The sequence below is a fragment of the Lethenteron reissneri genome, chromosome 48 (genome assembly GCF_015708825.2).
Source record: "Lethenteron reissneri isolate LAM-NWPU_2019-01 chromosome 48, ASM1570882v1, whole genome shotgun sequence".
In the NCBI taxonomy this organism is placed as follows: Eukaryota; Metazoa; Chordata; class Hyperoartia; order Petromyzontiformes; family Petromyzontidae; genus Lethenteron; species Lethenteron reissneri.
In genome coordinates this window covers 6,344,420-6,363,876 of record NC_083826.1, presented here as the reverse complement: position 1 = coordinate 6,363,876, position 19,457 = coordinate 6,344,420, and the positions used below count along the sequence as shown (strand labels likewise).

The window sequence follows — 19,457 nt, the reverse complement described above, 5'->3', positions numbered from 1 at the left end:
GACACTTTTTTGTTACTAACACCAAGTGACTTCATTAAAAGTGGTTAAATGTGGGAGGGACTGCAGGACTGCTGGTTAAATGTTTCAATTAACTGAGAAAAAGATTGCATTCACAGAATCCATTTGTGAATGAAATTGGTTACTACTTCATTGTGTCAGATCACCACGTGATGTGTGTTATGCACCATCGTCCACCTCCCAGCCATAGAAACAAAGTAGCCACGTGACCAAACGCGACAGTTGAATTATAATCGCTTCGGCAGACTGCGAACAACGTTACGAACTATCATGTTGGTAGCGCAAAGTCTGCGTGTTAAACATTGGTAACGCAATGCAATTAAATTACACCAGACAATACAATTTGGATTTTTTGTAACGTCTAAATGCGACCTGTTGTCCACAAACAGTGGGAGTATGTTAATTGTATAGGAAAGCATCAGTCATAGGTAGAGGATAACGGCAAGATCTTGAGGCTGGACTTAAACGGCGGGGGTGAGGTTGGAGTCGACAGCGCAGAATGCGATTAAATGCGGAATTATACAGCGGCTAAGTGTGACAGCATCCCAAGTACAAAAACAACGTGTGAATATTATTTTTATAGAGAGGTCGTAGGTAGGGTTGGTTCTGAAGGCTGCCATTGGAACTGGCGCAGGAAGTCGACAGCACAGAATGCTGTGCAGTGCAATTTGTATTTAACTGGCGGCCCAATGCAACCGCGTCTTAAGATCATGTCTAGGAACTGTGGATTCGCCTCACAAACGTTGCTTTCTTGCAACGCGTTCATTTACAAGACGGTCTTTTCCATTCCCATCGGAGTTTGTGCGGCGTCCCGAAATTCGTATACTTGGCCACGCTCGACCACCGATCACGAAAGCCCCTCACACGAGGACGCTTTGCTCACAAAGGTCAACAGGTCAGCAAAATGTTGGTTCTACACCGATCGCGATGGCAAAATCTAAAATAATGATTTTCTCAAAACTTAAAACAGCTGCCCGCCTCCGCCGCCCCCCCCTGCCTCCCCCACCCCGCACGCTCAGAATTTCACAACCCGAGAGCGTTCATCCCCCGTGAAGATGACCGATGCCAGCTTCCATTGCTCATAACTTAGGCCTATGTCCAAATGAACGTGAAGCTTGCTGGCTGCGGAACAGCGATGTGAGAGGGGGGGGGGGGGCTAGCTTGGAGTCGGTGGGGCTGCAGAGGCACGCGCAGTGCGAGGAGGGTTGAGGGACTGGCAGCGCCTGAGCCAGCTGCGTGCGCACACACGGGAACACGCGCTTCCACGCAGGCAGTTCGAGCATCGCCGTTGAGACAGCGCACGGCGTCTTGACGGGTAAGGGCTTTGACTTTGACTTGCCTCCGTGTTTTCTTTGAAAATGTCTGCTCTTGCGTACGCTCCGACTTACTTGCACTCGGCGAATGCCGCACGGTGATTAGATTTCGCGTTCACGTCCTGCGCGCTGCGTATGACTTTAAAATGTAAAGACAGAATGTGTGATTTTTACAATCGAATGCATTTGTGGATGTGCAATATATCGCGGCTAAATACGATCGGACTTTGAGACGCTGGACAGAAACAGGGGGTATATTTATTGTGTACAGAGAGGCGGTGGGTTACGGGCAGAGGAAAAACGAATGGAGCAGAGAGTGCGTGGAGGAAAGTTGACCGATATGAGAAGGGTGGAGGTAGGCAGGCGTTGGTCCACACAGGATCTTGATGATATTGGATTGGTAGCCAAATATAGGAGTTTGAGTGTTGTGGCGATGTGGTCTTGAATACGGGTGCCTGAGAGGGAGTCCTCGCAGAGGCAGTTTGAGTCATCTGGAATTTGAAGGAGACGGAGATGGGGACGGTGTGGACGAGAGGGGTGCGTAAAAAGTAGCGCGCAGCTATTCAGAATTTAGAATTTTAAATATATACATCTGGGAGAGTGTATTTTTAACACATTGCCACTCAAAATTAAAGTTTGTTATTTTCACGGTCACGTCTCCCGGTTGTATTCATTTGCCGCTAACTGGAAGCCGCTGGGAGTTTAATGACAATTCCTCAATATTTACTGTGTGCTCGATAGAGTTGGAAAAGGCATTACAGTCGATGCACACAGAGTCACAGTGGAGGTGCATTGACACAGGGAAGAGGAGGGCGGGGACGCTGAATTATTTGTGAATATGAACAGAGTATAATGAGATTTTTTTAGCTGTTGGGTTTTACACCAAAGGTAATCATCGATTGGGAGGAGTGAGTGATCCCAGATAACCGAAACTTAACATGTTCCATTTGGATGAGCGGCACCCTTAATAAGCAACGTTATTTAATTTCCTTTCAAGAACAACGTGACCCAACAGCGCCTTTGCTGCAATCGTTGTCCCGTAGATGGATAAACGCATGGGGCAGGGTGTCCTGGACAGTCCGCGACATGAGTTTGAAACTTTATAAATGAGAATAAAACACTCGAATTAGGCACTCCGACATAGCACTCTGGGCAATGTCCCCTTGCACTGACGTCACGTTAAAATGTGTGCCAGTGATGTCACAGCTGCCATGGTCACTTGGGGTGCGTGAGATGCACCCAAAGTTTACGGTGCGACAGCACAAATTCACGGTCACAATTTTTTTTTGAGAATCGATTTTTTTTGTTATAAAAAACGATTGGACATAATCGTCAATAACACTGCCTTAAAAGAGGAAACAATATGTACAATTACTTTTAAATTTACGTCTTTGTTTTCGGCATTGCCGTTAAAGAATTCGTTTTTGATGTGTGCGAACGCAGCAGCATCACAAGATAACTCTTTGAACACAGCAGTAAATGTGGCTGCGATAACACGAACCCATTAAATGCAAGTTTAAGTTAAGTTTGACACGCGAATCGGGGAAACAAAAACAACAGACTTTTATTATATCGTGAACGTGTTGAGTTTCACGCAGTATGAGATTAATATTCGATATGAGTCGATTAATCCACGCATTCACCTACCCCAGTAGCCGATGTACTTGTCTAAAGCATATTATTGCCTGCAATAATTGCCTGCATTTATTATTCCATTGTGTGTTGTGAATGCTTGCTGTCCCAAATGTGGTTTTGCAGTGGCGCTTTAATAAGGAAACTAGGATATTATTGCCCGAAATATTATTGCCCGCAGAAATCGCAGGCAGAAAAGCGCCGCTGCAAAAACCCATTTGGGATGGCAAGCATTTACAATACACATTTGACTGTAGTGTCATTGTAATCATCTGTGTCGAATTGATTTTTCAGAAATATCATATGACCTGAACAAAAGCTGGGTGTGTCTTCCTCTTACAGGCGTCTTGTTCTTGATGTGTAAAAATAATAATAATTACTGATACAGTTGGATGCGTCGCTTCACGTCACTTCTCTGAGATGCCCCGGAACCAAGGATGCTCTATCCCAAAAAAGTTATTTGCTGCTGCTGCTGTTGCTGCATTGGCAGTGTCGTGCAAGTAACAGAATACACCACAAACGTTCGCCAATGACCTTGTGCTATGAAGAAAGGCAATTGCCAAACCGTAACCTTTTATACCATAATTATTTTGTTCCCCGTTTGAAAACACGGTGTTATCGACGAATGCGTTGAGTATGTTTACGTTAAAAAAAAGAATCATTATCGATTAAAAATGTATTATTAGGTTCACGATCCGTGGAACGAATCGCGTGTGTGTGAGGATAGCCATACCTGTCAACCCATACGGTTTACCCCGCATTCTTGTACAGGGACATTGAGTTTTCAGGTCCATACGGCGTACAGACGTTTCAATACGGGAAAAACAAAATCGATTTGTTTGTGTTTCTCCCTTGTGATGGGACTGTGTAGGATGAACGTTGAAATGTATAAGCGGCACGGGGTGACCAATAAGGTCTGAATTGGTCTGTAATAAGGTAGGGCGCTGATAAGGTGTCCACAGGTATGGGATAGATTGTTCACGCGTGCGTGTATGTTGAACTTATTCTGCACCGCACGAAGCCAACCGCGCTAATCGGCGGTGCGGGGGGCACGGACAAATCACTCAGCGCGTGTGCTGTCGAGTGATGCGTTTAGTGTGACCACAGCGGCCACTCAGAGGTGCTACCGTTCATGTAAACATTCGAAATTAATCGCAACCTCGAAACGTGACAATTCGTCACATTGCGATCGCTTAACATTGTTGCACGACTCCCGCAAAAGATAGTAACGTCACGTAGGGTAAAACGTTATTGAGATATAAAACGTAGGTTTATCTAGGGTTCTAGAGGCTGTGACTTCATCGCAATAAAAAAAAGTATTACATTCCTACGTACACAATACATTACATTATGTGTAAAGAATGACAATCCCGCATTCTACAGTGCGTGTGTGCAAAAGAAAATGCTTTTTGAGCTATGGCATGAAGCCATCGTTGGGGTTGACATGTGGAAGGTCACCCATTCACGCTAATTGTACTCGTCACTCACCACTAAAGTACTCGTGACGATTTTAGGGGAGGCAAATTGACCGGTGGATCACGGACAATGTTTGTGCGTGTGATGTAAGGCCTTCGGCGAGTTTCATGCGCGATGCGAGACGTCCAATAATTGCGCAGTGCCTTTGAGTGCATCGTTGGATTCATTCCTGGCCATGAGAAGACACTTATGGTTTACGTCAGAGGAAACCGATGGGGGTTTTGTTTTTTTTTGGTGATTTTTTTGTGCCTTTCTCACCAGCTTCATCCCAATTGTTGGGGAACGGTTGTCATAACATGAGCCCACAGAAAGGCCGTGCGGACCTTTCGCAGAGTTGCGCAACACCCCGCTGTGTTTCTAGAATACGGCCAATTTTGAGAGGAGTAGCGCAGAACTCCTTATGGGATTCATATTCTTAGGTTTTTTCGGTAAAGTCACGTAGGTAAAAACATCAAAATTAATGAAAATAAAATTAAATAAAACAAAAAATCCTTATGGGATGCCATCACGTGAGCAGCCTCTGGGCCACGCACCTATGGGGCATCAATTTCCTCCCTGTCCTATTGCAGTGTAATGTCTGTCACGTGACGGTGAAACCGATATTTTTACTTCCCAAGAGTTGGAAATTGCCCACGTTAAGGGTATGGCCAAATGAAATATGATAGGGATGATCTCGGTCATTGGGTGGCTGGGCGGAACGTGATTTATATGTTTATTTATTTATTTATTTGCTTTGGATGAGCGCTTTAGGAGTATTAATGGACATTGGAACGGTGCCGGTGTCACAGTTTATTTTGTCATTTGCTGGTGATGGCAGAACCCACCGGCGTGCAGCGTGATCGATGTATTTCTGGGATGCAGTCACAGCACATGTTTCAATATGTAAAGAAACTGCTCATGATTTTGACAACGGTGTAAGCGCGATTTTTGTTGAGGAGAAAATTCAACAGATGTCGCTGGTCCGAGGGATGGCCCCACTAGATGACACATGTTGGCTTTCGCCCTTGCACAACTGCACAGACTGGTGAGATTTATTGAAGAATATACACGCGTTATGGTGACACCCACATTAATCAAGGCACACGCCCTTTAAAATGCAATACACATGGTTTTTGCAGCCAATGTTATTATGATTCATAATATATCGTTGGGTCAGGCCACAGAATTATTCGGGCAAATTTGTGTAAAATAAAAAAACTCCACCGCGCAACACGGCCAAACAAATGTAATTGTCACGTGGTGTACACGCGTTTAACACGCGTCAGCTCTCCGGAATTTGGACAATTCTGTCGATTAACTAAAATAAACTTGCTTGTGAGAATTGCTCTTTAATTTGACCAACGAGTTTTAAACCGTTACAATCGGTGCATTGTTTAAACGCTCAGATGCGGCGACAAATTCATATCTGGCTGTGTTGGACGGTGCGACTGTCTCTCAGCACAAATCCGAGTGGACCGTCACGTGGCGGCCGAAACAATAATCAATATTTCGATTTAAAGCTTTCGTGACTGCAGGGATTCATCTTCTTGGTTCTTTCGGTAAAGTCACGTAGAAGGGACATAATAAAATAATAATAAAATAAAGCATAATAAAATTAATAATGTTATATTTTTTTTATATTACATTACTTTATTTTTTTATTTCCCCTCTACCTGACTTTACCGAAAGAACCAAGAAAATAATCAATCTATTATGAATCGACCTTTAAAATGTTTCCCAAACAAACAGAGGGAGGGGGAGGGGGGAGTAGCTCAGGTCCTGGCGGCACGAGTGCTCCGTTTGTTCGCTTGCTTAATTAAAGTGGCAACTTTCCTGGGCTTGTACGCTCGTCACAAGAAGACGCTCCCAGTGAGCTGCTCGTCTGACCCCGCTGCGTTGGGAACTGCCACTGCCCAGTGGCGGCGGGGTGTGTGGGGAGGAAACGATAGCTGCGTTAAAAACGTCCGTGGAGAAACGCCTCCCCCCCCCGCCCACCCGCTGTGCTTCTGGTGGTCTCGCCTACGCCGCCAGGAATAGGATCACTTGCCAGGCGGGTGAATGATTGCCACCGGTGGCAAAGTGTTGCCGGTGAATAAATCAGCTTGGATAAATGTGCAGGAGCAATAACTTCCTTTTAGGAGTTAACGTGGTGTGGTCTTTTTTCTCCCTTGCTATTTGACCCTCCCCCCCTCTCATTCTACCTCCTCCCCCACTAACTCTCAGCGCTAAAGCAACTCACCGGGCATGCGATACGCAGATTATCTCTATGTAAACTAAAACGAAACTATGTTTTTTTTATTTACAAGGTAAGGTCCCACTTAGCTACATAGCTATTTTTCAGAAGCGACCTGGTCACAAAGGATGGCTCAACGAAGTGGCCTTATCATCACGTGGAAATGTATAGCAGCCAAATGCTTAAATTTCGATTTAAAGCTTAAATATACGCTGCCAAGCTTGGTGGTGTTCATTCAGACGCTGTCTTTCCGACAGACCTGTTCTTCGCCTGAGGACGGCTGCTTGCGTTGTGACCGAAACGTCGTGAGATTTGTATTTTATTGTTTTATTTTTATTATTGTATTATTTCCCTTCTACGTGACTTTACCGAAAGAACCAACAAGAAGATCAGCCAAATGCTCTTAGCGCACGTTTATTGTATGCCTCCTGTCAAGTAAACCTCAATGTCAATGCTTGAGGTGTCATTTGAAAGCGCGCGCGGTTTTCGTAAGTCATCGGCGTCATCGTGCCGTTTGACGTTGACGCCTGACACCCGTTGCCGTTGTGCGCGCCCCGGGCGTGTTGCGCTTGACAAAAAATATTGGGGTTCCGTGCGACAAAATACGCGAGTTCTCGCGCCGCGTTCGAATTCGCCGGCCCAGCAACGCGCTCGGAGAACGTTGCCACGTGGTGCAGGAGTGGACACGTGAATTGCCGGTAACCTGAAGGGATGTTGAATAATGGGGGGAAATGTAAAGGGTGTGCCGCCTTCAAATTGCTTGATCACGCCGTTGCTGATAGAAACCCCTCCCTCTAACTAGAGGGTGCTCTAAAGGGTATTTGGCCTACTCTTCCATGCCGGCCAGATGTCTGGCAAAAGGCTGTGATAACCTTTTGTTATTGTTTGTAATTTTTGTTTTGGTGCCAACTCTTAATTTGTTTATTCATTTTTTATTTTGCTGGGTAGTCGTAAAGTTTTCGTTCGCTTGGTATGTACGTGTGTGTGTGTTGGGCTTCTTTCGCGCCGTGCGTAGCCAACCATGTTGTATGGGATTTGGTCCTCATATATAAAATCAATGCACAGCGTTGTGGGATGCTGTTGGCATGAATGGCGTGAAATAAAATGAAAGTATCGTTATTATTAGAGGTCTAAGCACCCACACTTTACCCCATGACACTTGACATGCCAATTAATTAACGAACTAAGGTGCAGCTCTTTAAACTGCCTTGTAGTGAGATCTGGAGATATATATTTTAAACAATACGTGCCACATTGCTTAAACTGCCATGCGAGGAGTTTGAATCGCACTTGCGAACCGCTGGATCGTAAGTTGCGGTGGTGTTGCCGACCGTGACGCCAAAGCAGCATGTAAAGGTCAAACAACAGCAAAAAAAATCTCAAAAGAAAATTGTATTGGAAATAACTAATAGGGCATGATGTCATGCCTAAACATTATATATAAAGGCATTTAAACATGAACAGAGAAGAAATTTGGGATTATATCCAATCCCCCCCCCCCCCCTCCAGACACACACATAAAAGTTTGTTTGGCTAATCTGTCTCTATGCAGATGCGAGAGGCCACGCCAGCGTGCGCATTAAGCGTGCGTTGCGTTACGGAAAATATTACTGAACGAGTGCTCGAAGGAATGTAAACCTCACACTGATGGGCAGGCAAGCGGGCGGGCAGGCTGGCGGGCGTAGGGGCAAGAGCATTGATCCCACAAAACATGACATCACCCTGAAGACGCCCATAATTTCCTTGGAACCCCCGGTAGCTAGGGAAGGTTGTTTGTGCGAGTGACTGCCGATGCCTGGCGGTGCTGTTCGGCGATGGACTCGGTCCACTTCCATAGGCTCACGGCATTTTGTCGACCCGCTCGCACTGATGAGGGATCCCCGGGGTGATGACGAGGAGCATAGCTGTGGGAGACCACAGAAGTGCGTGATGGATTTCACTGGGCAACACACTTTTTCTGGCATAAGGTATTCCAACGGTTTTAAGGTGATTTTGCGGTGCTGATTCCAAATCTGGCATCAGTTTTTGTCTATCACATCAGGTTTTTGAGATATCAAATATTGCATTTTCAATAAAAACTGCAGAAGATTAAAATATTAAATAAATGTGGATATCCACATAAAATGATATTATAAACACACTATCATAAAAATACAGCACCATATTTTAACACTAAAGCAGTCACTGACTCGCAACAACTTGCAATCATAAGTGACAGAGTTAATTTCTGGTAAAATCAATGAAAATGGGGTATACCGATAGCATAAAAATAATGTGATAGAGCAAATCTGAGATCATATTTGGAATCAGCACCCTGAAATTAGTCTAAAACAGCTGCAAAAGTCCAGGCCAGAATTATTTTTTGTTGACCAGTGTTTTCCTGCACCGCCCTGTGTTACTAACCATGTGGCCTATAACACCTGTTATGCATGTCGGCCATGAAAGCAAGGTCCAGTTAGAACCAACCGTTTCGCTTCTGAGATGTAGCTGTTTTAATTAATATTATTATTGGAGTCTACATTATGACTTAATATCTTTGGTTTGCCTGTGTGTTGAATCTGTTTGTGCGGTATGCATGCCAGGGGTTTACCCCTGGTTACTCCATTCCCTCACCAATTCTAATTGGCCAAGCAACCCCGATGCGATACTCTTGTGGAAAAAAAAGCATTGAGATTCTGCGAGGCTTTTCTGAGTCAATAAATTGCATTATTTAACGACTGTTAGCATATCACTTGCAGCGCATCGTTAGTATCGTTGTACCCACGTGGCGAGATGTTAACTACCTCACTCGGTATACAGGAGGTCGTGAGTTAAATCCACAGACCCTGACGCCTGCTGTATATTTGGAGTTTGAATGTCTCTCTCCCCATGGACGCGTGGACTTTTCTCCAGGGCTTCCGATTTTTTCCTCCACATTTAGAATAAACATGCGTTTAGAGTGTTTGGCTGCTATAAATTGACACGTGACAAGCCACTTAGTTGTGAGCTATCATTTGTGGCCAGGTGGCTTCTAAACGAGAGTGATACAGCTCAGTGGGCCTTACCCGGTAAAAACAAGTTTAGTTTAACATAATCGCATAATGATTTTCACGAATTATAATTAATCGGTTCTCACTCGATGCATCGCGAGCACAATAATCGATTTCAATCGACAGATCACTGTGGTGTTGGTGCCTAGTACGACGTGGGAGGGTAGGAGAACGTGCGTATCACGGAGGGACCAGAGTGACAATGATTTATTGCCGTTCATTTAACGCAGCAGTCGGGAACCTATGGCTCGCGAGTCATATATGGCTCTTCCAGTGACGGCATATGGCTCCCAGACAATTTTGAGTTGAAAAAAATAATAATAATGAAAAAACAAAAAATCAGTTTGGAACTGATTTTAAAATACTTGTGATATTGCTTAATAATACTGTGTCATTTTAAAGTAAACAGAAATTAGTTTTGAAGATAAATTTCACGGGTCACGCCTGCATGAAGCTCAACCTCACCACGTATGAACCAGACTACAAGGCCATCAGCAAAACCATGCAGCACCAGAAGTCGCATTAAAAGTAAGACATATTTAATTTATTAAACGTTAAAAATACTATATGGCTCTCAATGAAATATATTTAGAAATATTTGGCTTTTATGGCTCTCCCAGTCAAAAAGGTTCCCGACCCCTGATTTAACGTATTCAACAAACTATTCGAAGCGCCTAGAAGTGAAAGCAGTAACTTTGCACGTGCATGCCACGTGGGATCTCGCAATGCGGTGGTTGGTTTTCCAGCACGTGTGTGCGCGCGCGCGTGGTGCTCGCTCACAGCAGTTGCCCGAACAGTCTGTGAAGGTCATATGGGGGATCTTTGTTTCGTGCGTGCGTGGGAACTGTGAATAAAATACGTACAGATGTACAACTCAAAAGAGAGCGTTCCACCCCGTATTGTTCATTTCAGCAGTAGTACATTTTAAGCGGAGTGTGTACACTCCGTGTGATTTCTCAGCTCTCGCGCTGAATGTCATAACGTGGTGGGAACGTGGCATAAGAGCAAACATCATTTTGTATTTGTTTGTGTTGGAGACACAAATGCGTCTGTTGTATTTATCGTGGCACCTGAAATGCTGGCATCTGAGATCGCGCGAATACTTTTTTCTCAGTTATATTCCATTTGCGCGTTTGCCGTTATTGCATGAGACATCGTGTCCCATTTGAAATCTCGCTGAGCGACACACCACCCTGTACGTCTCGCACCACGGACCACATGGTAACACCAACTACAGCAGCCCGCTTTGATAAGTCACCGTCAACCAGGCCGTCCACTGGCTCACTCACTCGCCTCGACATGAATGTATCAACGCCACTCACTGCGAAAGAAGAACCCTGAGTGTTAGGGAATGGCCATCCGAAGCAGAGGCCACCACATCTGAGATCTCTTCATGAGAGATTTGATATCCATCTTCCCGCACTCCCGACTCTCGAGCAAATTGTCACATGGCAGCCAATTTATATTAGTTTCATCTCAGAGCTGAATTTAACGTGATGGTCATTGGTGAGTGGGCTAAGATGATCAACTCATAACACTTCAAAACCCAGTTTATTCATGGATGGTCGAAGGCTGGAATTGGTCCTAAGCTCTTAGTAGTGGCGGCTTGAGGACTGGTCCCAGAGGCACCAGTATACCTCATGTTAAACATTTATATAATATGCTGGTGTTATTTTGTTGTTGTCATAGCTTAGCCCTGAAATGTGACAGCATTGGAATCACGTGGTTTTTTTATTATTGAAATTGTTACAAAGTTATTTGAGAATGCGGGGAAACTCAGCAATGTATTTGCGACAAGTGTCTCACTCGCATTTGTGTGTGGCAGGTAAAAAAAAAATCTGTACACTGCCATATTTTTAAATCCAATTTAATATCATTTGAATATAACAGACATTTGTTTTCCAGAGGATGCTGGTTTGGTCTCCCAGCACAACAGTAATGGTACCACTTTCTTAACTACCCACCACCTCTATTCACTGAGCAGTAAAAATATGTGCACCCCAGTTTGTCTATTGGCAGATTACGTGTGGTGGGGTAAAGTGCGGGTAGTCCCACCAATTCCAAGGCGTATGACCAGTATGGAACGCTAAATACCTTCGAGATAATCTCTCTAGAGCTCCCGCTGGTGGAATCCCTATTTCCAGCAGCGCTCAGAGCAAGCAATTGCAGGGCTGCACTTTCCCCATCATTTTCGAGATTTCGAAAATCTAGAAAAGTGGCTCGGCTAGAGGGCACCTCGAACCTTTTTTGTGGGCTAAACGCAAGAGCGGCATTCATAGTAATTTTGCTGATGTCATTTCATTCGCAGGCTCGGTACGATTCTTCTTCATTCCGACACATCAGATAAGAAGAACCGCACGAGACTCCAGTGCAACTCCTCGCCAGGCTTACCGTCACCACCGCACCTCCTCACCCGCCCCCCCTCCATGCGCCGTCGAGCGACCAGCTCGGCCGGCGCCATGGCCCTCCTTCCAAAGACTCCATCGCCGCTGGCCGCCATCATTTTGCTGGCACTTGCAGCCAGCGCGTCGGCCGCCAGCATGACGGTGGAGACGCACCGGCACGAGCCGGGCAGCGTCGGCGCCGCACCACACGACTTGCCGCACCGCAACCAGACGTTGGGCGGCGGCTCGGACGAGCAGCAGCTGCAGCCCATCGTCTTCCACCACGTGTACAACATCAATGTCCCGCCGGGATCGCTGTGTGCCGTCGACCTGGACGCGGGCCCCCCCGACGGCGCCGGCTTCGACTCCAGGTCTGTGGTCGGCAGCGGTAGCGGCGACGGCGACATCGGCGGCGGCGAGTCAGACCTGGGCACCTTCACGCAGAAGACGCACGAGACGGGCGGCCAGGTGGTGTTCACGCACCGCATCAGCATCCCCAAGCGGGCGTGCGGGTGCAGCACGGAGGGGCTTCCCGACCTGCGGGAGCTCGTGCGGCGCGTGGAGCTCATGGAGCAGGAGATCTCGTCGCTGCGCCAGCAGTGCTCCTCTGCCGCGTGCTGCGGAGCAGCGCCCGGAGCCGTAGGTCCGTCATGCGTTGTCCAATTTCAATGGGGCAGATCAACAATACAGTTAAAATCTCGCGGTGGCGAGATGTTAACTACCCCGCCTGGTATACACGAGGTCGCAGGTTCGATCTTGACCCTCACGCCTGTATACATGGAGTTTGCACGTCTCTCTCTCCGTGGTCGCATGCATTTTTTCTTTGGGTGCTCCGGTTTTTCAAATCAATATTCCTGTGGAGTATTTGGCTGCTATAAAATTTCCACATGCGAAAAGGCCGCTTCATTGAGCTATCATTTGTGGCCAGGTCGCTTATGAAAAAGAGCGACATAGCTCAGCGAGCCTTACCTGGCAAAATAAAAAATAGTTGAGTTTATAGTTTTAAAAGTTCAATTAGACGACCTCCCCCCACCACTGCTACCCGACTCCGTGGACTGCCCTGGGATTCGTTGTCACCATGTGCCTGGCATCATCGCCCCCCCCCCCCCATTCTATTTCACCTTCACGAAAAAGTAATGAAAGTAACCAGAGAAATGTTCGCCAAAACACATTCATGTAAATTTGAAACCGCAGGGCTGGAATGTGGTTTAAAGCCTGTGAAAAGGGAAAAAAACTTAAAAATATACTCCTTTCGGCAAAGGTTGACTCTATATTTTGTTGCCTTCATAATTAGCATTGTCTAGAATGTGACGAAACAATCTAATGTATATTCGTAATTTTTGTAAACTAGTAGTTTTTTTTTACTTTTTTGGCCTGTTTTATTCAACATTAGCGCCACGTAATTTCCACTGAAATTGTTGGCTACTTAGGCCAATGAATACCACACTCAAGTAAATGTTCATAGAGTTTTAGGTTTTAAAATGTCTGCACGAAACCTTTGACCAAATGTTTGTGATTTCAGTTACTCATGAAAGGGATAATTGCGTGACATTTTGCCTTTTTCCTGCAAATATATATCACAAGTTCCATGACCCTTTTCCACAGTGAGCAGCAGAAGGTCATTTTACCAAAACATTCGCCAACTGCCGTATATTTTTTAACTGTTATCAAACAGCGTCCATTGCAACGGCAACAGTTGCATAGTTTGCTTCTACACCAACCCCTACGCCAGTCTCCGACTCTCCGTTCACTCGACCCAACATCCAACGGCGGTGCCCACCCTCTTTTGCAGGTGGCACAGACATCGCGTCGCCCTGCAACGGGCACGGCACCTTCAGCACCGAGTCGTGCGGCTGCGTCTGCGACAAGGGCTGGACGGGCAAGACGTGCTCCCAGCCGGCGTGCCCCAGCGACTGCGGCGGGCGCGGCACCTGTGTGGACGGCGTCTGCGACTGCGAGGAGGGCTTCGGCGGTCCCGACTGCGGGCAGGCCACCTGCCTCAACGACTGCAGCAACCGCGGCGTGTGCGTCAACGGCGTCTGCGTCTGCGAGCGGGGCTTCGTGGGCGCCGACTGCTCCCAGCCGGGCTGCCCCAACGACTGCAACGGCAGGGGCCGCTGCGTCGACGGCAAGTGCTTGTGCGCCCGGGGCTTTTCGGGAGAGGACTGCCGCGAGTCGCGGTGCCCCAACAACTGCAACAACCGCGGCCGCTGCGTCAACGGACGGTGCGTCTGCCAGAGGGGCTATGGCGGCGAGGACTGTGGCGAGGGGGGAGCGTGTGCCAACGACTGCAGCGACCACGGGAAGTGCGTGGCCGGGAGGTGCGTGTGCGAGCCGGGGTTCACCGGCCCCGAGTGCAGCGTGCTCAGCTGCCCCAACGACTGCAACGGGCACGGCTTCTGCGACAACGGCATCTGCGTCTGCGACAAAGGCTTCGTCGGGGAGGACTGCAGCACGCGTGAGCTCCGCGAGACTGCCCCCCCCCCCCACCCCCGCTTTTGTGTTTGTGCATCGGCGTTTGCGTTGCCGTGCCGTTGAGATGGGGTCCCCCCCCCAACCACTGTTTTGGGTGTCATGGTGCACATCGTCAATTGTGCTGTAGAGATGAAGTTGAGAAATATTCGATGTGCCACTTGGTACCTCTGCGCTAGAAATGAGTCCTAACTGCTGAGATCCTGGGTTTGACATGGGTCTCATCCACCCGTGTAGCGAGTTGTTATTTTAATAAAAAAAAATGACAGTTTTACTGCCGTGAGACAAATATTTATCCTGCAAGGCACGTGGGAAAGTACAGCATCTCTCTTGTAGATGAAAGTGGTCACTTGAGGGAATCTCAGAAATAGTTCTATAACATCTCCTTATATGGGCCGTTCTCCGTCACGTGACAATGCAGTGCTTAGCGAGAGTTCCACATGGATTATTTGTCTTTTAAGACTTTTTTTGTCATTCAGTTATGGTGCTAACGCATTGTCAGCATTGCTACTCGATTCTCACAACTGTAATGACTTCCTGTAAATACTGTGATATGAGCAACATATTAGTTGATACTACGTAATATATATTACATACCCTCTGGTGAATAGCCTACATTGCACGTGATCTCGTTAGGTCTCAGAATCTTAGCAGGTTTCGCGCCTGGACAGTGCATGGATGGGCTTCCACCATGCATATGGCAGTGGGGCTATTGGTTGGGGAGTAGAATCCATTGTTGTACTATACTTCTTGGCTTCCGCATCTAGGCTCTCAGCCTTCACCAACCCCCACTGATCGGCGTCATGAAGCATGGTCAAACAATCCTCTTAACCCTCGTAATACAAAGATGGCCCTCATCCAGCAGTGGAATGACAAAAGGGCTGTACGTATACACCGTACATGTAGTAAAATAAAATATCACATGAACGTAACGCTGCATAAATAATATATTTTTATAAGTATGCATAGCCTACAACCTAAAGAAATGTGCAAGCTTTTTGAATAATTTACAACCGATTAACAATTCATGCCATGTCAGTTACATGGGTTGTTTGACTATACTTCACCATGATAGTCAAAGCACTGTGGTGAACAGTTCAGATATCACATGCCACTGATGCTAGCCGTGGCTGAGAATCGAACTTGCCTTGCGGGTTTCATGACACAGATTGCCAACCGCTGCACCACCGTTCCACCCCATGCGACCATATTATTATCAACGTTCATTTACCAAGAAAAGCCTCACCGAATTTTCAAGGCTCCTCTTTCAGAGAAGGTCCCTGCTAAGTTTCACATTCGGGGGGCAACGACCGCTATGGATGTTACTCTGTTCTGAGTACTTCACCGCCGGTTTCACAAAAAGTGGACCGAGACGCTGCTGGCACGCAGTGGCCTTTTTTTTCCTTTTTAAACAATAGTCACGCAGACGGCGCGCATATTTTTTTTTACGATTCAATACGCCCGCAGTATTAACCAGGGTCGGCCAAGTGGCTCAGACCACGGAGCTCCGCAACAAGCGACACATCGCACGACCGCCCCCCCCCCCCCCCCCCCCACTGACCTTGTGGAGATTAAATGTGAGCGCTTGTGTCTTTCCGTTTTCAGCTTTCATCGGCCCCAAAGAAATGTCCTTCAATTACATCACGGAGTCTTCAGTGCAGGTGGGGTGGGCAGCTCTACCCTTCCCCGTCGAGAGCTGGGAGATCACGTTCACGTCCGAGGTGAGTCGAACGGCGAGTACGGGTGCCGTTTCGGCTGACAAAGGTTGCCTCAGGACGTGCTGCGTTGGTGTCCGTGGCTGCGTGCTGTATACACAAGCCCTCTGTTGTGTTGTCGTTTGCGTCGGCGTGCTCGTTGGGCACGACGTCCGACGTTTCACCCCGTGTGCCGGAGGCATCTTCAGGAACCGCAGAAGCTGCCCAGCACGTGGATCGAAAGGAGCTTGCCGAACAACAAGCAGTACAACCCACGCACACCGACGATTTAGCACGCTTGCCTACGTACTTTAGTGGGGTGTCTATCAGTGGATTATCCTTTATTCACGATTATTATCATCAGCTTTTGTCAATCCACTGCTGGATGAGAGCCTCCCCATATCGTTGTGGGCCCAAGATGTTACTCGACCATGATTCACCAGGCTGGTCAGTGATGGGGTTTCTGAAGAAGGCAGGAAGAATAGACATCAGAGCACATAGTACAATCCAATAATGGTAGGAAAAGGGAGGGGCGAGATTTATGAAGGGGGAGAATGGTTAAGGTTTTAAGGACGAGGACGGGAATTAGTAGAGGGATGCGCCATTAAAAAAGGATGCGCCATTCATGCAAATTGCATCTCAGAATCGCTGAGGAACCACAGACACGAGCTGGAAGGCTTGCTACCAACAATTGCACTGCAGTTCTCTACAAATTTATTACATCTGGATGGAAACCAGGGAGCGCCTTGAGAAAACCTATGCATGCAAGGGGGCAAACACTCTATCCCAAACAGAAGGGACAGGTGATATTAGTCCGCACTTGCTGAGCGGCAGAACCAGGGTATGGCACCTCCTCGATGCCCTCGGGGAGGAAGTTTCGCAACCTTTATCTGGTCCACCAACCCTCAGCCTCCACAGTGCTGGATTACAGGCGCGCTTCGACCACCGCCCGGTGTACTTGGTGGTCGCCCATCGCAACACCCTGCCCAGGCTCAAAGCCTGCTTAGCTTCTCAGATGTCACGAGGTCAAGTGCATTCTGGGTGATTTGTTCACCGGCCTAGTCGGACAATGATGTCCTAAAATACTCTTTGGTTCTTTCGGTAAAGTCACGTAGGTAGAAAAATAATAGATCACGACGTTTCGATCGCAACACAAGCAATCGTCATCAGGTGAGACAACCACAGCAAGAAACAACTGCTGAAGTAGGCGAGAGACTTGCCGTGGCACGAGGTTATATAGGCCTCGGCTGCAGGGGAGGAGAGAGAAGGGGGGAAGAGGCGGGGCAGAAAGTGGACTCCGCAGCACAGAGGTCGCAATCGGGTACCCGATACCCGTACCCTACCCGATACCCGGCTACCCGTACACGGCCGGGTACGGGTACAGGTACCCGTTTGTGACCCTGGTGTGGCCGGGTACGGGTACCGGTAGGCCGTGAGTCACTGGTGAGTAAACGTTTGTCACTCATTTCCCAACGTCTTGTCTCTTCTCACAATTCAAGTTCCTAGAATCAATCCACCCGCGCCTGCAACATGACTTCATCCCAGAGGTCGCAATCGGGTACCCGTACCCTACCCAATACGGCTGGGTACGGATAGCCGTGTAGAGTACGGGTACCCGATTGCGACCCTGGTGCGGCCGGGTACGGGTACGGGTAAGGAATCAAAACCCGTTTGCGACCTCTGCCGCAGCAGCACCCGGGTCACTGAAGTAAAGTGGGTCACCGCAGCAGCACTGCTGCGATGTCTTAAAATCTTAACGCGCTGCTGTGGAGCAACAGCGTGTGTGTGTGTGGAAGTAGGGGGAATCAACGGATTTCGTCGGGCTTTCCACCAGTTACTTTGTAATCACCACCCTCTTAAGCCCAATTGTCTGTCCAGTTGGCTACTATACCAACCATTGCAATGATAGCTCATTCGGAAAAGCACTTACAAGGAGAATTCCATCACGTGTATAAAACTTACAAGTAAAATAAAGATTTAGTCTAACGGCCGATTGGCTTTCGCGACCAATATTGTTTTAGCGAGTGAACTCTGGAGCGGTTTCCATTTTATTTGCCTCATCAGCAGAGTCAGGCTTGCGAAACACATGCTGCAGGGATACCAAATGTTCTTGGCAATGGTACTCTTATCTTATTTCCTATTTAAAGAGCGCCCTTGGCATAAGCTTTTTAATATACAGTAGTTTTTTTTTAAGAAGCGGTAACATAACGGAGTGATTTAGGTGGCAGGTTGTGTGCAAGGGCTGAGGAATGAGTGACCCCAATAGAGGGTTACTTGGGGGTCACGGAAGGGCTACAGGGGAGGGAGGAGAAGAAGTGGAGGGGCAAAGGGAGGGAAGAGGGAATGGGTGATGAAGAAGAGGCGGTGAGGCTTTCAGAGAGGATCAAAATGAGGTTCAGGAGCGGGGACTACTCCATCTCAACCATGGGACCGTTTTTAACTCAAACAAATATATATCGCACACACAACTCATCACGCATTGCCGTGGCGCGTCACGGACTGAACGCGCACGTTTCCCCCGTCGCGTTGCTAGCTTAGCGACGCGCTCCTAATGGTGATTTCAGGACACCCCAGACGGACTTCTGTCGACGCTGAGCAGCACCGAGACGAGCCACACGCAGACCGGTCTGGAGCCTGGCGTCAAGTACGACGTCTCCCTGGTGGCCATCAAGGACAACAAGAAGAGTCAACCCACCACGTCCTTCTTCAGCACCTGTAAGCGCACCTGGAGGTGTTGCTCTCGTTGTGCTTTCACGTTTTGCGCCGCGTGTTGTAAGACGCGGATGCCCCATGTTTTGTTCCCATGGGCTGGGACTTTTTTTTTTTAGTGGGCGGTGGCCGAAAAACGCAGGTTCAGACCCAGGATTTTTCAGGAAGTTGTTTTCGTCGCCGCAAGCTCCCCAAGCACGTGGAGCGAGACGTGGGACGTCGTGCCAAACTAACATGAGTTACAGATTATTTAAAGTATTTGATTGCTAGAAATTTCCACGAGAAAAGCCACTTTGTAGAGCTTCAATTTGTGGCCAGGTCGCTTGTGAAAAAGAGCGACATAGCTAAGTCGGCTTTACCTGGTAAAAAAACAATTTTAGTTTAGTCTTGAGCCCATCTATGGCTCATGAAGAGTAAGGACATAGACGCAGGTTCTGGGTGCCGCTTTTGATACAGAACTAGGCTGCTTCCGGGCCAGTTAAGGCAGATTCCCATGGGTGGTGAAAACAACGCGTTAA

The 19,457-nt window shown here is 47.6% G+C and overlaps 1 protein-coding gene across 2 annotated transcripts in view; it reads left to right on the top strand.

Annotated features, from left to right (window-relative positions):
• The window catches only part of LOC133354733 (tenascin-like), a 165,270-nt gene that overhangs the window by 60,122 nt on the left and 85,691 nt on the right, over positions 1-19,457 (top strand). Inside the window, exons 2-5 of one of the 2 annotated variants that reach the window (XM_061571798.1) lie at positions 11,989-12,707; positions 13,857-14,522; positions 16,142-16,257; positions 18,795-18,945. In XM_061571798.1, the coding sequence (XP_061427782.1) occupies positions 12,107-12,707; positions 13,857-14,522; positions 16,142-16,257; positions 18,795-18,945 (1,534 nt within the window). In that variant the 5' untranslated portion in view covers positions 11,989-12,106. Of the gene's footprint in view, positions 1-11,582; positions 12,708-13,856; positions 14,523-16,141; positions 16,258-18,794; positions 18,946-19,457 lie in introns of those variants that run through there. The other variant, XM_061571795.1, reaches the window with a different exon arrangement.